Source organism: Sciurus vulgaris, assembly GCF_902686455.1.
Source record: "Sciurus vulgaris genome assembly, chromosome: 7".
Classification (NCBI taxonomy): Eukaryota; Metazoa; Chordata; class Mammalia; order Rodentia; family Sciuridae; genus Sciurus; species Sciurus vulgaris.
The window spans coordinates 120,586,672-120,607,496 of NC_136467.1; the positions used below are offsets into that span (position 1 = coordinate 120,586,672).

The 20,825-nt window shown below is 37.4% G+C and overlaps 1 protein-coding gene and 1 long non-coding RNA gene across 5 annotated transcripts in view; one reads left to right on the plus strand and one right to left on the minus strand.

Moving 5' to 3' along the window:
* The window catches only part of LOC306666392 (bombesin receptor-activated protein C6orf89 homolog), a 37,589-nt gene that overhangs the window by 16,291 nt on the left and 473 nt on the right, over window positions 1-20,825 (minus strand). Inside the window, exons 1-4 of one of the 4 annotated variants that reach the window (XM_079148441.1) lie at window positions 17,909-19,738; window positions 13,552-13,634; window positions 8,186-8,393; window positions 7,537-7,750 (exon numbers count right to left, since the gene is read on the minus strand). In XM_079148441.1, coding sequence (XP_079004567.1) covers window positions 7,537-7,750; window positions 8,186-8,374 — 403 coding nt within the window. In that variant the 5' untranslated portion in view covers window positions 8,375-8,393; window positions 13,552-13,634; window positions 17,909-19,738. Of the gene's footprint in view, window positions 1-7,536; window positions 7,751-8,185; window positions 8,394-13,551; window positions 13,635-15,273; window positions 17,871-17,908; window positions 19,739-20,825 lie in introns of those variants that run through there. The other 3 variants (XM_079148442.1, XM_079148440.1, XM_079148439.1) reach the window with 3 other exon arrangements.
* On the plus strand, window positions 953-5,429 carry LOC306666394. Its single transcript, XR_013765297.1, has 2 exons — window positions 953-1,022; window positions 1,281-5,429. It is a non-coding gene; the product is annotated as an uncharacterized lncRNA (long non-coding RNA).

Sequence of the window (20,825 nt, forward strand, 5' to 3'; positions counted from 1 at the left end):
TCTGGCAAGTGGAGTCTCTCCCTGCTTTCTGATCATCATATGAACTGATTTTCTCTACCACACTTTTCCACCATGCTGTTCCGCCTCACCTCGAGTCCGAGGAATGGAGCCAGTTATCTATGGAGTGAGACCTCTGAGACTGTGAGCCCTCAAGTAAACTTTTCCTTCACTAATTGTTCTTGTCAGGTCTTTTAGTCACAGCAGAGAAAAAACTAACTAAAACAGTCTTTATAAGAAAAGCAGAAGATATACAAAGTTACACACACAGAGGGAAGATAGCCATGTGAAGATAAAAGCAGAGACTGGAGTCATAGCAATCAAGGATTGTTGGCAAAAACCAGGAGCTGGAAGAACAACCAAAACCTTGATTTCAGACTTCTAGCCTTTAGAACTGAGAGAACAGTTTATGTTGTTTTAAGCCACCCAGTCTGTGGTACTTTGGTTTAGTAGCCTAAGAAAGTAATTCCATGTGTCTAGCCAAAAATAACACCTACATAATAAGTCTCTTTATGTGTATGTGAAGCAAAAAAGTATTCATGTGTGGATATGAGATAGATAGATAGATAGATAGAGTATATCTATCTATATAGACATGGAAAAATTCAGAAATTCAAACAATTGCTAGTGGTTGATTGGGTAGAGGAGTTAGAAAAACAGGGGAGAAATTTCATTAAAAGTATTTTTAAGGCTGGGGCTGTAACTTAGTGGTAGAGCATGTGCTTATTAGCATGTGAGAGACCCTGGGTTTTATTCTCCAAACCACCCCTAGAAAAGTTTTTTTAAACCCAAACATTATGTGTCTTTGTTTTCTCTGTAGCTCAGTGTTTTATGTATCTTCCAAGTAAAAAATGTCTTTGGAGATCATGAAAACTTAAGCCAAGAATATCAACTTTGAAATGTGGAATTGAGTCACATCAGATGGCAGGCCCCTGGAGAAGCATCGACAGGAGCAGAAGCAGGTGGCCAGGAGAGCAGCCAGCAAAGGAAGAAGGGAAATGAGGGGAAAGGATCACTGCAATGGGGTAGCCTATACCATTCAAATTTTAAGAGCAGCTTTTGCTTTCTCTGTAGCTCTGAGGTCACCAAGGTGGATAAAGAATGTGTTTGTATTTCATGGAAGGGGCATAAGGAATGGGCAGGCAGAGGACTATTTTGGGGTAGGAGGAAGTGTAGCTCCTCCTCCTCTTCCACAGAATCCCCAACAATAGAGATGTGGCCAGACCTCAGTGGGTCTGCGTATCTGCAAACGTTTCATGTGATGTTTTCTCTACATATGGCAGGAGCCATCATGCCACAAGATGAGCAAAACCCCATTCTGGAAACAGTCAAGAGCACACAGACAGACCATCCCGTGCCACCCTAGCTTACAATGCTTCAATTTTCTAAGTTGCTTCATGAAATTATGGCATTTGCAGGTAAATGGATGGAACTGGAGAGTACCATGCTAAGTGAAATAAGCCAATCCCAAAAAACCAAATGCTGAATATTTTCTCTGATAAGGGGATGCTGATCCATAGTGGGGTGGGAAGGGAAGAATGAAGGAACTTTGGATTGTACAGAGGAAATGAGGGGATGGGTGGGGCGGTAGTGATGGGAAGGACAGTAGAGTGAGAAAGACATTATTATCCTGTATACATATATAAAATTTTTTTTGAATATTAAAAAAAATAAGTTGCTTCAACTTGCTTCTTTCCAGTCCTCCTGTTTCTACCCATTCTTTCTATAGCCCCAAAGAGAAAGGACAATGGAAGGTACATAGTAACTACCCATCTTTCTTTCAAAATTTCCTCTGAGTACCAAGGATATGGAAGAAAGGCACAATGCCAATAATAGTTTTACTTCAGAAATGGTCCCATATCAGTTATTTATATGTAAGGGAAAAAAAGCATGGCAGAGAAGAGAAACGCCAGGTACATATAAGAGTTCAAAAAACTCACGACCTGTATTCCAAATTCTCACCATGATTTGGAATTATTTCACTGTTTGGAAATCAAAAACAACCTCCTAGACCAAATAAATATAGCCTTGAAGTCTAGGTGCAGAAACTAACCTCCCACCCTCCTCTACAAGTTAGACCTTCTGCAGAAAAGTGGGTGGGCCAAGATCTGACTGTCAAAAGGCTTTCTGGTGCCTAAGAGTTATTTACAAAGAATACTCATGTAAGGCAGGGGTAGTGGCACAGGCCTGTAATCCCAGCAGTTTGGGAGGCTGAGGCAGGAGGATCACAAGTTCAAAGCCAGCCTCAGCAAAAAGTGATGCATTAAGCAATTCAGTGAGCACCTGTCTTTAAATAAAATACAAAATAGGGCTGGGGATGTGGCTCAGTAGTCAAGTGCCCCTGAGTCAATTCCCAGTACAAAAAAAAAAAAAAAAAGAATACTCATGTAGGCTGGTTTCACAGTGGGGAGAGTCCTTTCACACAGATTATTAATCTGGCAAAAAAAAAAAAAAAGATTTCTTTCTGGGACAAAAATCTCCCTCTGGGTAACAAGGATAGGGAAGAAGAAAGAAAGGCATAAAGCTAATACTAGCTCAGCAAGAGCAGGGGGTTTATCTCTTGTTCACTGCTCTGTCCAAAGCAATGCCCCGCATATGGTAGGGTTTTTATAAACAGAAGGAAGCGGGGGCCACTCCTGACTTTTCAGAAACTTTAACAATAGGAATAAGTCCATGGGGAGAAAATAAAATGAGCAGTATGAATTCCCAGAAACCTCAAAATAAGGTTTAAATGCCACATGTGGTAGCACCCACCTATAATTCCAGCTACTTGGGAGGCTGGGGCAGGAAGATCGTAAATTCAAGGACAGCCTGGTAACTTAGTAAAACAAAAAGTGCAAGGCTCTGGGTTCAATCCCTAGTATGATTAAAATTTTAAAAAAAGAATGAATATATCTTCAGGATTTCTTATGCTAGATTTCTTATATTAGAAATGTACCCAGGAAAAGCCTGCAAAGCCCAAGGTAAAGTTACCCCGACTAACACTGGTATGTGCTCACTATTTAATCAGGCTACCTTTAAGCTCATGTTGCACAGCACCTTCTGGTGAGTAAGGGGTGAAGCCTTAGTGAAGGTGGACACTGCCAGGTCTGCATGGGAGGCAGCACAGCTGGAGCCATTTTTATACACTACAGGGATAGAAAGCCCAAGAAATCATTTGCCAATAGCTTTGCCTGCAGGAAGCAATGCATCTGAACCACTCCAAACCACAGAGAGTCCACCTATTTTCACAAGTTCTCACCTGCATGAGAATTTGTCTCCAAAGGTGAGACTTTAGGTATATTAGTTAATTTTGCATGTTTCCAAATCTTTGAAATGGCTAACTATCTTATATGACTGTGGTGAAGCTGAGAAATGAATATAAAATACATGGTACAGTGCCTGGTACTGCTTGTCAGAGCTGTTAATACAGAAGATAAGTTTATTTTGCCAACAAAAGAGTAAGGTCTTCCTCGAGGTTCAAGCATTTCATATTTGGAGATTGGCTTGGACCCTCTAAGTTCCTTAGTTCTAGTCGAGGAATGACCTACTACTCCCAAAACTCCATGATGTTGCTGGGCCCACCTCACCTTTTCCTTGGAGGTCTGTGGATACATAAAGTTCCTGCTGCACACACAGATATACAGTTTTTCACTGCGTGTGAGGCTACCCCAGGTCTTCTCAGTATAAATAGATGTTTTAATTTAAAATTGGCCTAAAGTAAACAAAATAATTGGGCCTACCACACTGGAACTTGGCTCAATGAGGGCAGAGATGGCAGATAGAGGGGTATCAAATGAAGAGAATGATAGAGTAGCATTAAGAAAATAGTGTTAAGAAACTAGTGCTAGTTTGCCTTTTTTCTTTTCTTTTTGGTAAAAGGGATTTAACCCTGGGGAGCTTTACCACTGAACCACATACCCAGCCCTTTGTACTTTTTATTTTTTAAGACACAGTCTCACTAAATTGCTTAGGGCCTCACTAAATTGCTGAGGCTGGTCATGAACTTGGGATCCTCCTTTCTCAGCCTCCCAAGTTTCTGGGATTACAGGCATAAGACACCACGCCCAGCTAGTTTGCCACTTTTAGATGGGTAAGCAAGTTCCTTCATCCCTCCTGGCCTCTTTTATAAAATAGGGGCATATCCTAGACTAATTCTAAAGTTCCTTTTTAACTCTAAGGCTTAATGACTTGAGATGAAGACATAGCCTAGTGGTAAAGCACTTGCTTGCCTAGCACTCAGGAGGCCCTGAGTTCAATCCCCAGTACAGCAAAAAAAAAAAAAAAAAAAAAAAAAAAGGACAAGACTTCGATTCAATGGAAATGATGAAAGTCAAGATGATGAAGAGCAGAAGCGATATAGTATAAAAATTAAGAGTCTAGGAGGAAAAAAAAAGAACAAAGATGTAAATGTGAAGGGATTATGTATTAATAAGAAAAAGTGTTAAGTCAAACATTATCCATAACAGTACAGACTGGGAGAATAAACTGTGCTGAAAGCCTAGGAAAAGACTAGCTCAAGAAACTCCTAATGGGTCAATTATTTAAAAGATCATTTATCAATGGAACTGCATTACCAGTCAGAAAGAACCTTGCTTCTTCAGGGACTTGAAAGCTGAGAGAGAAAACATTTGGTGACTTGAAAGAGAAATAGTATAGAATTCCAAAATCAAACTTAAAACTAGACTCCGCAGGCATTCTGTACAGCTATGAACTACTCACCAGAGGTTAAGGACCCAGATGGATGACAGGCTGCTTGGTTCCAAAACATACAAGTCTTAGAACCTTGGGCAAATGACCTAATCTTACTATGTTTTCATCTGTAAAATGGGCATAAAACCTGAATCTACCTCATAGTAATGTTGTAAAGATTAAATGAGCCAATATATGGAAATCTTGTTAAACTGGGACTGGTATTTGGTGACTACTAAATACGTAGCAGCTTATTTACTTATTTTCTGCTGCAGAGTATGATGTTTACACAACTCTCTGCAAAGTCACTTCGTTTTCCTCATCAAGAGGAAGAACGAGGGCTGGGGATATAGCTCAGTTGGTAGAGTGCTTGCCTTGCAAGCATAAGGCCCTGGGTTCAGTCCCCAGCACCAAAAAAAAAAAAAAAAAAAGAGGAAGGAGGGTGGGATTTCCTACCCAAGGCTGAAACCTAGAAAGAGGACCCTACTTCTGTTGCCTTTTTGTTCCCTGGGTGGGGTCAGGAAGAAAAAACAGAGATTGGGAGGAAACCTCTCACCATTGGTGGTGGTGCCTCTAGAACATCAAGTTGCCCTCTATCATTCCCAAGGTACCTCTGCAAGGAGCACTAGATGACCTTGGGAGCATCACACTTACGGAAACAATATGATTACAGGGTCTCCTTTGGGAAATCTGCCAGAACATTCTCCTACTGCATTTATTTCAAAAGTATTGCAAGTAATCCCAAGCTGAAGATTTTTTTTTTTTTAAACTGGACAATAAGAATTATATTTTTACTTTTCCAGCCCTCTTACAGGCCCAGAGGTTCCTACTTCTCACACCCAATTCTATTTACCTTTCATATCGTTATGCCATTTTACCTTTCCTTCTAAATACTCTGCAAAACACTGTTGTTTTACCTGTTTACAGCTTTGCAGAACTGTCACCCAGGAAATATGGTGAGTCAGTATCTACACTTCCAAGGAAAGACAGTACTTTTATAGAATCAACAACATTAATGAGCTAAAACCATACACTTCCATGGTCTCTTTACAACTGAACTCCAAGGACTCATTGGATTTCAATCTGCAGGGCAAAATATTAATTTAAAGTGGACTAAATAATTCAGATTTCTAATAAGACAATAAGGTTTCTTAAACTTTTAAACTACAATTCAGAGAAGGAGCAATCATTATCCCTTAATTAATTCTCATTTCTTGTCTATGCAGACTTACTCTACAAAGCAGGGAAAAGAAAGTAAATGCCATCAGTCAGGCACTGTTTACTTCATCCCATGTGCCAAAGAGCAGAAGCTACCTCTAGGGAGGCTGCGAGGGGAAGAGTCAGCAAAGGAGAAGGTTGTGTCTGCGCTAACTGACAAGGTTCTCTGGTTCTTTCCTCCAGATGCCCTGGACCTTCCTGACAGATACTAGAAACTTCATTTTTTGAGTTATGTTGATGACATTTCAAAAACAATATTCCCAATAAATATAAAAAAGTTGTGTCTGGAATTTTACAACTAAATATGTGAGCTATTGATTTAAAATAAAAAAATAAAAGCCCAAGAAGATGCTTTTTTATCTTACAATGTTCCCTTCCTCTGATTTTATACTTTCACTTTTTTTTTGTGTGTGTGTGTGTGTGGTACTGGGGATTGAATTCAGGGGCATTCTACCACTTGGCTACATCCCCAGTCTTTTCTAATTCTGAGACAGGGTCTGGTTGAGTTGCTGAACTTGTGATTCTGGAACTTATATGCTCCAAAATCTCAGCCTCCTGAGATGTGTGATTACAGACGTGCACCAGCACACCCGGCTCCTTCCTCTGATTTTGATTAATTTTAGAATCTTTTCATGACTTCCTCAAGTGTACAAAAATAGCTTTCAAAGGAAACTCAATTCAAGAGATAATTTTTGTGACTGATTAGGTTTTGGTTTAAAGAATCACATTATGATTACAAAGCTTGGCTTAAACTAATAATTTTTTGTTTCTAAAGTTTCAAAACAGAGTTACACAAAAAATTCTATAATACATTTGTGATATTAATGTACATATTTCCTATATATCCAAATAATATTAAAACAACTAAAAAAGGGTGGGGGGCTGAAGGTATAGCTCAGTGGTAGAGTGCTTGCCTGGTGTGCATGAGGGTCTGGGTTTGAGCTTCATTAACAAAAAAAAAAAAAAAAAAAATTCTCAAGATCCCTCTATTCTTTCTTAAAAGGAAATTTTAAGTCTTATCACATGTTCACTATCTCAAAAAGAAACCTCTCAAATGGTCCTGTCAGACTAGGAATTCCAATGCTGTCACTGATGCACTGTTACTAAATTTAAGTGTTTCTTAACTTGATGTGTATCAAAATTGATACACTTCTGAGCACTAAATTAAGTAAATAGTGGGAAAGAGAAAGAACAAGTTAAAAGAGTGACATATGCCTAGATAGAAACCTAGCCCAATAGGTAAGGACTGTTAGAAGGCCTGTTTTAAAAGCAAGCTGAACTCTGACACTTTCAGTAAATTAATAGCTTTATATTAAACATCCACTATGGAAAGGGATCACAGGAGAGAAGACAGGGGAAAAAATCAGTCAAATCCTTCTTATAAACATTCATTCTCAAGATATGTGTTCTGGTGAAAACACCACATAGATGTGTTTCTCTCGCAAGTTTCTTAATTTCTCTGAGCCTCATTTTTTCCATCTGTAAAATAGGGATAATAAAACCCATCCTATAGAGTTTTAGGGGGGGGGCTAAATGAAATAAGACAATATAAGAAAGATGTCGCTCATTAGGTATCAATGATTGTTGCTTCCTTTCCCATCAAATACTATCAGGAAAACTATCTCATAGGTAGTAGATGTAGCATTCTACCTGGGGAGGGTCTGTCTTCATCACCCCCATGCAGAGAAACTCCCTTATTTTCTGGCATATATTTCTTGGTAATGGGTAAGGACATCAGCCGAATGTGATGGATGAGTGAGTGCCAGGTATGAGCTCCAGAAAGCACTGGTTCTGGTGCTAATGGGCTGAAAGGTTGAATCACAAAGTAGGCAGTGAGCAAGATTAATCCCAGAGTTACAAGGACCTACAAGGAAAGATCAGAAAAAGATTAATAATTGTCCCCAAAACAACAAAAACATCTTACGGCCAAGAAAAAACACAGCCCTCTTCTTTTAATTCCAGAAGAACAAATCTGCTTTCAAAAACAAGTCATTTACTTTCACTTCTGAAAGCATTTAAAGTTTGAGAATTAGGGAGGACCCGAAAGCTCACCAAGTTCCTATCATACAATCACAGCTTGTGTCCACCACTAAAAAATACGTACAGTTTCATTATAAACATACAGCGTTCATCTATGACAATTAACAACATAGTCAAATTTTCTAGTAACCTAACAACAAGAGCAAAGGGCAATTTATACACAGAAAAACCAATTGTCAATTGTGGAATAAGTCAACAATATGTGGGACGATGTTGAAGAGTTTGTGCTTGAAGTTATTTCCAAGCAACATGTTTTTACCTTATACACAGCTATAAGGAGAGGATACTGAGGTGGCCCCCTCTGAGGTTCATTCTTTTCCAGCAGCTGTCTGATAAATTTTTCGATTGCCTTCTCTGACATGCCACATTGATGACCTGTCTGTCTCACCAAATCAACAGTCTCTGAAAGTTTGTCATAAATGCTGAGCTCATTAGCAGCAAGATCCATGTCTTCCAATACAAAATCCCTGAGAGATAGAAAATAAATGTAAAATAAAGCTGGCTTTTTAAAAGTACTTCCTGCTCAAGGCTACTTCCTTTAGAACAGTGTTTCTTAACCCTCTGAGATAACCAGCTTTATGTCATTCCCAAATCACTATAGATATTTTTATTAAACATAATAAGTATGATGAAACGTCAAACTGTCACATGTACAACTTTTTATTTTTTCAATTTTTTTTTTTTTTTTTTTTTTTTTTGGTTTTAAGATAGAATCTCATTTTGTTGTCCAAAATAATCTCAAACTCCTGGAATCGAGAGATCCTCCTGCCTCAGCCTCCCTAGAAGCTGGAACCAGGTACATCACTACACCTGGATTTTTGCAAGTTTTTAAATGTTACTTAACTATGCCCTAATAACATTCTACACAGAAGCATAACTCTCAAACAATTTCACTAGCTCTCAAACACTTTGAGGAGCACTGGTTTGGAGCATGATATATCCCAATGGAACTCTGAAGCACTAATGACATCCAAAAAGATTTCTGAAACCAATCCCAGAATATCTCCTACAGGTCATTTACCAAAATACAAATAAGTGGAATGTGGACAATGATGTTAATCAGTTACTTCTTTACAGTTATACCAGAAAGATCTTAAAGCAACACTAGAAGAGGTACTGATCTGAAAACAGAGCAAGAGTTTCCAACAACCAAGTTGTTTACACCTTGCAGTTTCAGTCCTTATGTCTTTCCATAAACACAATTTTAGACAATGTACAGCATTTTATTTGTACTTTATATACTTAAAAGACCTAATGTCTACACTACTTTCAAATTTTGATCTGTATTCTCATAATTATTTCAAAGCCAGATTGCTCACAGTGGACACACAATAAAAGATAAAAACTAAAGTGGCAAAGTAGAGTTCTCTCTGTACCATTTGCAAAGTGAAATTAGATACTTATTTTTCCATATACTTCATTCCCAAAGTGCTGATTTTTTTAAATGTGGACACAATATCTTTAATTTTATGTGGTGCTGAGGATTGAACCCGGTGCCTCATATGTGGGAGGCAAGCACTCCACCACTGAGCTACAACACCAGCCCTCTCAAAGTGCTTCTAACCTCAAAAGGCTCTGACAGGATACACATGCATTCTTCTGGTAAGATGCTGCCACCTGTAGGGTAGAGGACAACAGTCATGTTGTTCCAGTAGAAAAAAGGAAGCCTGAAACGTCACAAACCTGTATACACATCAGGTATCTTTTCTAGTAGAATGCCTCACAATTTGCTTTAATTTTTTTTCCAGACCATTTATGACTTCATTTTAAGATTTGGATAAAAGATATTACAGATGCCATTTAATAATGGATGTCTTTGACCAGGCATGGTGATACAAGCCTATAATCCCAGTTACTCAAGAGGCTAAGGGAGGAAAATTGCAAATTTGAGGTCATCCTGGGCAATGTAGTGAGAACTTGCCTCAAAATTTAAAAAAAAAAATAAGAATGGCTAGGAATGCAGCTCAGCGTAAAGCATTTGCCTTAGCATATATGAGGTCCTGGGTTCAATTCCCAGTACCAAAAGAAGAAAAAGTGAATCTTCAACAAATGGTGCTGGAACAACTAGACATTCACATGTAAAAGAATGAAGTTAGACCCTATTTTATACCATAAACAAAAATTAACTCAAAGTGGATCAAAGTTCTAAATTTATAATCCTAAACTATAAAACTCCTAAAAAACATAGAGAAAACACTTCATCATATTGAATTAGACATGGGTTTCTTAGATATGATACCAAAAGCATACTAAGCAGCAAAGGAAAAAATAAATTGGATTTCAATGACAAAAAAAATTTCTCTGTTGCAAATGATAACATCATAGAAGTGAAATAGGGCTTGGGTATAGCTCAGAGGTAAAGCATGGGCTTATGGTATGTGTGAGGCAATGGGTTCAATCTCCAGCACCATCAAAAGAAAAGAAAATGAGAAGAAGGCGAAATGATAACCACAAAATAGAAAAAAAGTATTTGTAAATCATGTATCTGATAAGAGAATTGTATCCAGAATACATAAGAATTCTTATAAATAACTAATAAAAAGACAAAAAACCTAATAGAAAGAATAGGCAAAGAACAGCAATTTCTCCAAAAAAGATATACTAATGGCCAATAAGTACATGAAGAAATGTTCAATATCATTAACCACCACAGAAATGCAGATTGGGCTGGGAGTGTGGGTCAGTAGTAAAGCACTTGCCTAGCACATGTAAGGTCTGGTGTTCCATCTCCAGCTCTGGAAAACAAAACAAAACAAAAAAAAAAAAAAAAAAAAAAAAAAAAACCCTGCAGATAAATGCAGACCAAAATCACAATGGGATATCACTCTGGGATGGCTAAGATCAGAAAGTCACATAAGTGTTGGTGAGAACATGGAGCAAACAGAATGCACATACAAGGCTAGATTACATGCCTGTTAATCTATCATTAGTAGAGCGATTCTGATTTAACTGATATGAGCAGGTATGAACATTTATTAAAAGCTCTCTAATGTGCAGGCCAAGTGAAGACCTAATGAACCAAATGTTTAAAGGCATAAAGGGGACCAAATAGTACATGTCTTTGAGAAGTGCTCGGCTGGAATAGAAGATACACTGATATGTGTGTGCGTGCTGAGCTCCTGTCCTCTGTTGGAGCAACATGATTGTTGTTCTTTAGCCTACAGGTAATGACAGCTTTCCAAAAGAATACATGTGTACCATGTCAGTGCTTTTGAAGTGAGTGGAACTTTTGCATTAAAAAAAGAAAAAAATAAATAAACCAGTATGCTGCTAGGAATGTAAAATGACATAGCTGCTGTGGAAAATGGTTTGGCAGTTCCTCAAAAAGTTAAACACAAGGTTGGGGTTGTGGCTCAGTGGTAGAGCACTTGCCTAACGGGTGTGAGGCACTGGGTTCAATTCTCAGCCCGACATATAAATAAATGAATAAACTAAAGGTCTATCAACATCTAAAAAAAATTTTTTTTAAATTGCCTTGACTTTTTTTTTTTTTTAAAGTTAAACACAGAATTAATGTGACACCCAGCTGTTCTACTCCCAAGTATATATTGGAGGAAACTGAAACATGCCACACAAACTTGTATGTGTGTGGGGCTGGGGGTGTGGTTCAGTGGTAGAGCACTTTCCTAGTGTGCAGGAGGCTTGGGTTCAATCCCCAGCATCATAAAAAAAAAAAAAAAAAAAAAAAAAAAAAAAACTAGGCACAGTGGAACAGTTCTATAATCCAAACCTCCATAATTCCAGCAATTCAAGAGGCTAAGCCAGGAGAATGGCAACTTAGTGAGACCCTGTCTCAAAATAAATAATAATAGGTCTGGGGATGTAGCTCCATGGTGGTAAAGTACCTCTGGGTTAAATCCCCAGTATCCCACCCCACACAAATTCCATGACTGTTAATAGCAACATTATTTCTAAAACAAAAGCAACCCAAATGTCAATGAACTAATGAATGGATAAATGAAATGTGGTATTATTTCATTTATCAATATTAATATTGATTTCATATTAATATTGATTTCATATTAATATTGATTTCATTTCAATTTCAATATTATTTCATAATATTCCATTATATATCCATATATAATGGATTATAAAAAATAAAAAGGGATTAAGTACCCATGTATGCAACAACATGGATGAAACTTGAAAACACTATGCTAAATGAAAGAATACAATCACAAAAGATTTATAATTATTGCAAATCAATTATACAATATTATACAATTACATTTATGTTAAAAATAAAAAATAGGCAATCTATAGAGATAGAAACAGATTGATAATTGCCTAGGGGAAATAGTGGAGAGAATGAGGAGTGACTGGTAATAGGCACAGGGTTTCTTTCCAGAGTGACAAAAATGTTCTGAACTTAAATTGCAGTGATGACTATACAACTTTGTGAGTATATTAAAAGTCACTGAATTGTACATTTTGAATGGCTGAATTTTATGGCATATAAATTATATCTCAAAAAAGATGCTTTAAAATGTGTATTTATGGAATTTGAATTTATCCCTTTTGTAGCATTTATAACAGTACTATGTTCTATCCATTTCCATTGTCCAGCCACTAGATTCTAAGGTCTATGAAAACAGGAAAGATCTGGTGTATCCTTATTATGGTACAATGTTTGGCATGTAAAAGGTATTTGCATATACTTGTTGATAAAGATAACAAAAAACTGGGTAGGGGATGGTGAAACTATTACAAAGGATTTAGAAATTCATCTATAAGAGGTTTCCCTTGCCCCCCAGTGGAGACTCTCTTAATGCATATGCTTAACAACTGTCAATTTCTTACAACTGTAAACTACTTTGTTAGAAAATCATTTCAGGTCATGCAGTTCAAGTATTTTGATTTCCAGGTTGGGGGAGTACTTTATTTGAGACCATCTAGTCAGCTGTCACCTGAGCCACAACAGAACCTCACATTCTTTTCACTAAGCTATTTTCCATTAGCAGCTAGAAGGGACGGCAAAGCATTAAAAGTCATATTAACACCACCACCAACAAAAACACCCCAGAAAATAATATATATCCAACTAATAAGTCAGGAGATCTCTGGGAGATGAAATTATGCTCATTTTTTATGCTTTTTCATGTTTTCCAAACTTTCCTGTATTAATTTTATAATCAAAAAAATTCCACAGCTACTCTTAAGGAACATCTCTGGGCACAAAGTGAGTCAGAGATGTTTGATAACAGACAGTTGTGGGGATATATGGCATTACAAAGATTCCTGCAAAATGAGTCAAGTGATAAATCATTACAATATTTTTCACACCTTGGTTTTGTGACCAGCAATCCCAGAGATGACTTTTTTTTTTTTTTTTTTTTTGGTCTAAATTGAAGATTTTTTTTTTTTTTCAGTGCTAGGGTCTGAACCCAGGGTATCACACATGCCAGTCTAGTGCTCCACCATTGAGTCACAACCTAGTGCCAAACTGGAGACATCTTTGACTGTCATCCAGAGGAATGCTAATGGCATTTGTTGGATATAATGTTAGTTAAACAACAAAATCTTTTGTTCCTTTAAAAAAAAAACAAACGCAAATTCATGGCTGAGCATCAAGCATGAGAGGATTGAGAGAAATCAGCTGAGGTTTAATGGAAGTCCATTTACCTCCAAAAAGAAGGTCCAACTCTGGCAGAAGTGAGCTTTGGGAAGTTCAGAAGAGTGAGCTTGACTCTAACAGTGGCTTAAACCTGCAAGGGCACAGGCATGATCACTAGTGGAATTATGAATTCAAGGTATCACGCAGCATCCTGGACACACAGTAGTTCTGCCTAAACTGTGGGGATCCACTTCAAGACCCCCAGTGGATGCCTAAAACCATGGATAGTACCAAACCCTATATATACCATGTTTTTTCCTATGATAATGTTTAACTTACAAATCAAGCACAGTAAGATATTAACAATAACTAATAATAAAATAGAAAATTATAGCAACATACTGTGATCAAAGTCACATGAATGTGTTCTTCCTCAAAACATCTTATTGTATTATACTCACCCTTCTGGTGATGATGTGAAATGATAAATGTCTACATGATGAGATGAAGTGAGAGGAATGACACACGCCCTGTAACATAGCATTAGGCTACTATATAAGGTTGCTTGAACACAAGCATTGCCATAGTGCAACAAGAGATAACCTACATGGTTACCAAGTGACCAACGGGCAGGTGGTAGGTGGCAGGTAGCATGTACAGAGTAGATACACTAAACAAGGCATGATTTACATTCTGGGCAGGACAGCACAATATTTCATCACATGACTCAGAGCAGCACACAATTTAAAATATATAAACTATTTATTTCTGGGATTTTCCTCTTAATCTTTTCAGATCGCAAGTAAATGAACTTGCCAGAACAGGGACTATTGCACTGAACTGCCAGTACCTCTGGTATTAGGGCCCAGGCACAGAAGCTTTTAAGCCTCTTCCCTACTGATTAAAGGAACACTAGTGTTTGAGAACAGTAGTTTTTAACTAGGAGTGATTCTGCTCCTCAGGGGACATTGGGTGATATCTGGAGACATTCTGTCAAAACTGGAGGGGTACTAATCAGTATCCAGTGGGTAAAGACTAACCATCATACCATGCACAGGTCATCCTCCCCAACATAAAGGTGTCCTGCTCAAAACGTTAGAAAAGCTGAGGCTGAAAAACCTTGCTTTCAAAAGGCTTGTGGAAGTCTGGTGATGCAGCTCAGTGGTACAGCACTTGTCTAGCATGCAAAATAAAACAAACAAACAAAAACCAAAGAGACCTGTTGGAGAGAAGCCAGAGAGCTGCTTCACTTCTAAAGGAGTATTTCAGGAATAGAAGGGAACAACCAAAGTTTCAATAAGATCTTCTACACAATTTCTTTTAGGTTCCAGTCTATGAAGAAGGGGCAAATCTAATAGAAAAACTCATAGGACTTAGCAATAAAAAAGTGTTTAAGGCAGAAAACAGGTTAAGAGGTCAAAATGAAAGTAAATTTCACCTTTGCACTGATTAATAGAGAACTACCTCCTCTACTGATCAATGAATATGTCTGGAACATTTGGGGGAGGGTCTGGAACATTGATCAGTTTTTTGGACAGCTATGCCAGTTAGGCAACTCTGAGTTACAATACAGATTGATTTTAGTTAAAGCACAGAAGGAGAAACACTACAGGTCAGAAAGTTTTAAAGCCCATATAAATATATTCCAATCTCCAACAATGGGAGTGATAACCAGAGTAATATTAAATTTCTTTTCCCCTACTTGGTTCTTTAGTATTCTACCAACTACACAGCATGGTGTACATTCTTTTTTTAAAATCTTTTTTAAATTGTTTGTTCTATTTACTTACTCATGACAGCAGAATGCATTTTAATTCACTGTATACAAATGGAGTACAACTTTTCATTTCTCTGGTTGTACATGATGTAGAGTCACATGTTATGCATTCTTTCATGTTATGAATATATTCCATTCTACTTTTCCCATGATTTCCATTAATTGAAGATACATTCTACTAAAAGGAACAAATATGGACTGAAAAAAATAAGAAAAAAACCACCATATTTAAAGGAAAATTAATTGGTAAAAATTTTAAGTGATTAACATGCTTTAAAGGAGTAATAATTTAAAACAGAACTGAGTGCTTAAAATTTACAATCAAGGTACATTGTGGGTAGGAATGTAAATTGGTACAGTACTATGAAACAGTATGGAAGTTCCTTAAAAAACTAAAAATAGAACCACCATATGATCCAGCAAACCTACTGGTAGGTATGCATCCAAAGGAAATAAAATCTAGATCTCAGAGATATCTATACTCCCATGTTTACTGAAGCATTATTCACACTGGCCAAGACTGGAAGCAATCTAAATGTCCACTAATGCACTAATGAATAAATAAAATGTATGTAAATTCATGAAATACTATTTAGCCTTTTTTTTTTTTTTTTTTTTTTGTGGTGCTGGGGATTGAACCCAAAGCCTTGTGTATGTGAGGCACACACTCTACCAACTGAGTTATATCCCCAGACCTACTTATGTAGCCTTTTAAAAGAAAGAAATGTGGCTACTTGTGACAGCATGGAAGGACCTACAAGACATTGTACTTAGTGAAATAAACTAGGCACAGAAAAACAAATACAACATGATACCAACTTATATAAATAATCTAACATAGTTAAACACAGAACCAGAGGGAAACAATGGTTTCCATGACTGGGGACAGGGGAAGCTAAGGAGTACATTAATCAAAGATTACACAGTTTTAGTTATACAAGGTGAATTAGTTCTAGAGATATACTATACAGCACAGAACTCAAGTTAACAATATTATTTTCTTATGCTAACAAGGTAAATCTTAAATGGTCTTATTGTAAATCATAATTATAACTAGGCAGGAGAAAATTTTTGGAGGTGATGGACAGGTTGACGACCTAGACCGTGGTGATGGTTTCACTGGTGTAAACTTACCTCCAAACTCATTAAATTATATACATTAAGTATATACAGTTTTCTGTATGTCAACTGTATCTCAATAAAATGGTTTAACATTTTAAAAAATTTATGATCAAAGGAATTCTACTTTCTTAACATTTCAATCTAATGACCCCCTTTTGGGGCCAGTGAGACTTGGAGTTTAGTTCTTTCATTGTTTTTCTTTTCTTCCTCTTTTTCCCCGCAATACTGGGGACCAAACTCAGGGGCTCTCTACCACTGAGCAACATCCCCAGTTCTTTTTGTTCTGGGACACAGTCTTGCTAAGTTGCCCAGCCCGTCTTTGAACTTGTGATTCTCCTATCTCAGTCTCCCAAGTCACTGAGATTGCAGTCCTGCCTCACTACACGCCATTCTTTTTTTTTTTTGCAGTACTAGGAATTGAACCCAGGACCTCATGTATGTTGGGCAAGTGCTCTGCCACTGAGCAACATCACCAATTCTAGTTTTTTTTTTTTTTTGTGGGAATTGAACCCAGAGCCTAGAGTATGCTAGGCAAAAACTCTACCAACTGAGCTATATCCCCAGCCCCCCTAGTTGTTTCTTTACTCTGAAAATATACCCCTTTCTAGTCCAGAGAGAAAACAGCCTTCACATGGACTCATCCTCAATTCTATATTTCTTCCCAAACTTATTTTGAAAATTTTCAACCTTCTGGGAAAACAGAAATAGTAAAATAAATATCTATCTTTCACTTACATTCATCAGTTTTTAACATTTTTTCCATATCTGCTTTCTGTTTTTAACCAGAATTATTTAAAAGTTAATTATTAACACATCATGAAATCACTTCTATATATTTCAGCATGCATCTTCCACTGAGGATATCCACTAGCATTATTATCATACCCATTAAAATTAATAAATTCTCTAGTATTACCTAATACTCTGTCTATAGTCAAATCCTCCCATTGCCTCCCCTGCCCTCAAAGACCTTACAGTTTGTACTTTTTTTTTTGGTACCAGGGATTGAACCCACTGAGCCACAACCCCAGCCAGTTTTATATTTTATTTAGAAACTGTCTCTCTGAGTTGCTTAGGGCCTCGCTAAGTTGCTGAGTCTGACTTTGAACTTGTAATCATCCTGCCTCAGTTGTGTGCCACCACACCAGGTTCCCAAACTTTTTTTTTTTTTAAATGTTCTTTTTAAAAATATTTATTTAGTTGCCAATGGACCTTTATTTATTTATATGCAGTGCTGAGACTTGAACCATTATCTCACACATGCTAGGCAAGCATTCTACCACCGACCCATAACCCCAGCACCTCCCCCCGAATCCTTTTTTAATTTTTCATTTTGAGAAAGGTTTTCATTAAGTTACTTAGGACCTGGTAAATTGATTAAGCTAGTTTTGAACTTGTAATGCTCCTGCCTCAGTCTCTCAAGTTTCTGAGATTACAGGCGTACATCACCTTACCCAGCAACCTTACAGCTTTTTAAAAATCTAAGATCCAGGACTGAAGGTGTAGCTCAGAGGTAGAGCATTTACCTAGCATGTGAGAGGCCTTAGATTTGGTTCCCAGTACTGCAAAAAAAAAAAAAAATCAATCCAAGATCCAAACTATGATCACATATATCATCTGGTTATTGTGTCTGACCTACTTAATCTAGAATAAATTCCAAATTTTTTTTCAGTCCTTTATGTTATTGGCATATTTGAAGCAGAAGCTGCCACATTTTTAAACTTATCTCTACCTGCTGCCTTCCTCACTTTTCCAGTTTCTAGTTCCAAACAAACAAACAAACAAACGCAAAAATCCTTCCCCCTCTAGACTTCCAGTACTTTCTTCCACTAAAGAGGGGAATAAGGGACACTTCACTTATTCTCTTGTTACTCAAGTCTCGGTTTGTTTATTAACTTGCTGAAGTCACATTTCTGCCCCCCACCCACTCTACTGATACTACTCTAAGGTTGCCAGTGGCTTTCTAAATGTCAAGTCCAAAGGACACTTTTCAGTTATTACTTTATATGACCACTCTGCAGCAGCTGTTGTGGTTACCCACTTTCTTCCTCATGAGTTCTAAAAGCTTGGCATAATTCTTGTTCTCTTGCTGAGACTGGTCAGGACACCACAGTTGTCCTTGACTTCTTATTGCCTCTATGGCTTTAACCACCAGCTATTAATGATTTCCAAATCTCTTCCGCACTCCAGAATTCTCTTCTCCAGAGTTCAAGACCCATCTACTTATTTAACTACCTTCCAGCCAGTCTGACCCAAATTTCCCCTAGTTTCCTATATGTAAAGTGTCCATAACTGAACTTATTATATTTCCCCTTCAACACTTTCTTCCCACTATATTCCTTTCCTTAATAGAAACACTAGTCTTCCAAATAAAAAAATTCTCCTCTTTATACCTCAATGTCACCAAACTATCATTAATTCCTCTTGATTCAACACCCTATATAATTTTCATATCATCACTTCCTCTCTAGCTTTACATTAATGGCATAGACCAAGCCCTCAACACCTTTTCTATGGATTATGATAAAAATAATGTTAATTTCTATACTTCCAGTCCTCCTTTCTAGTCTAGCCTCTTTTCTGTTGCACAATTTTTTTTTTTTTTTTTAAACACATACTGGTTCATGTTAAACACTTTCCAGATTCCTTATCTTCTACTCAGGTACAGTTTAGCATGGTGGTTAAGGACACAGGCATTGCAGTTGGAAAATAAAAACTAGATGCAAATGCTAGGTTTTTCCACCTACTGTATAGCCAGGAGACACTACTTACCCTCTTTAAGCCCTAGAGCTTTCATTTATAAAATGGGGATAATTATATCTACCCCACAATGTTAAGACTACAAATGATAACAAATAAAACACTGGTTCCAGACAAACTAAATACTCAGTAAAAAATGTTTTAGAATGAAGTCCAAATTACTTTCAATATCCCCTTATGATCTGGTCACTGTCAACCTGCTGAGTCTCATTTCCGTTAATCTTTCCTCATATACTACACTGTCATGCTATTTCATATTTTTAGCTTTCATAAAGTTTCCTCTGCCTTAAAAGCCAAGCTCCCAGTGCTTTATCCAATAAGTGAACTCCAAGACTCCAACATTAATTTTGCCCTCTGAGCCTTATGCAACTGTCACTTTGGATTTCATCTATTTCCCTGTCTACCTCCCACACTAATTGTGAGTTCCTTGAAAGCAATAATAAATGGTAGAAAACTACACAAAAACATTAAGTATGGACATTGAAATTCACCTTGGACACTGGAACTCCATCACTGTTGAGCAAATTGATGGAAAGGACCTAAAGAAATCCGTGTGTTCCTAAAATAGCTGAAAGTTAGCAGTTTGTTTTATATATATATATTTTTTTCTTCTTCTTTTTTAATGCATCAGCCTGATGAGGGTTTAAGTGAGCAGAGTAGACCTCCTTTTTGTGTTTCACAGTAGCTGTGAAGGGACAGTGATTCAAACTGGATCTTGAACTGTTTAAATTCAAGACAGAAAAGGCTTAACAGTGTAAACAGGGTCTCTTTTTGCTTTTTGGTATGCAAGTTGGGCTATGTGAACTTTCCGTCAAAACTGCAAAGCAACAAAATTGAACTTTTTTTTTGTTTTGTACCAAGGATTGAACCCAGGAGCACTTAGCCACTGAGCCACATCCCCAGCCCTTTTTATTTTGTTATTTTGAGACAGGGTTTCATTAAATTCCTGAGGCTGGCTTTTAACTTGCAATTCTTCTGCCTCCACCTCTCGAGCTTCTGGGATTACAAGTGTGCTCCACCACACCTGGTGAACTTAGCATTTTATTTTATTTATTTATTTATTTTTTTATTTGTTACTGCAGTGCTGGGGATCGAACCCAGGGGCTTGTGCTTGCAAGGCAAGCACTTTACTGACTGAGCTATATCCCCAGGCTGCAAGCATTTTATTTTTAAAGGCACATTGTTCCTTAGAGGGAAGTTGTGAAAACTCAAATTCAAATAAATGAACCTATTAAGGGAGAGAGGTTTAGAAAATTCCACTGTGGGAACTACCAAATGAGCAATCACAAAGTTCAGAATACTAAGAGTATGGGAGCAGCCTCTATTATAAGGTGACTGATGACTACTTCCAAAGAAACATTCTCGAATACCATGCCTATGTGGGCTCTTAGCCCCGAAAACTGTGGCCTTGCGGGGTAAGTCTTAAATACTATGGAACTTAATTTCCTCGTACTAAATGGTGAGTACAAACACCTCGTTTACTCGTGTCAATGCACCAAGACATATTCCTTTGTGAAATCCAACACGCCAAGTTTATCACGTAACAAATCCACGCGTTTTTTTTTTAAAGCATTTTCCCCTTCGCAACTATTAGAAAAAGAAGTTTCGGGGGGAGCGGGGAAGCTACTTTAAAGATACTGTATACACAGAAACGAGACATCCGTCAAAAGGGCAGTAGAATCT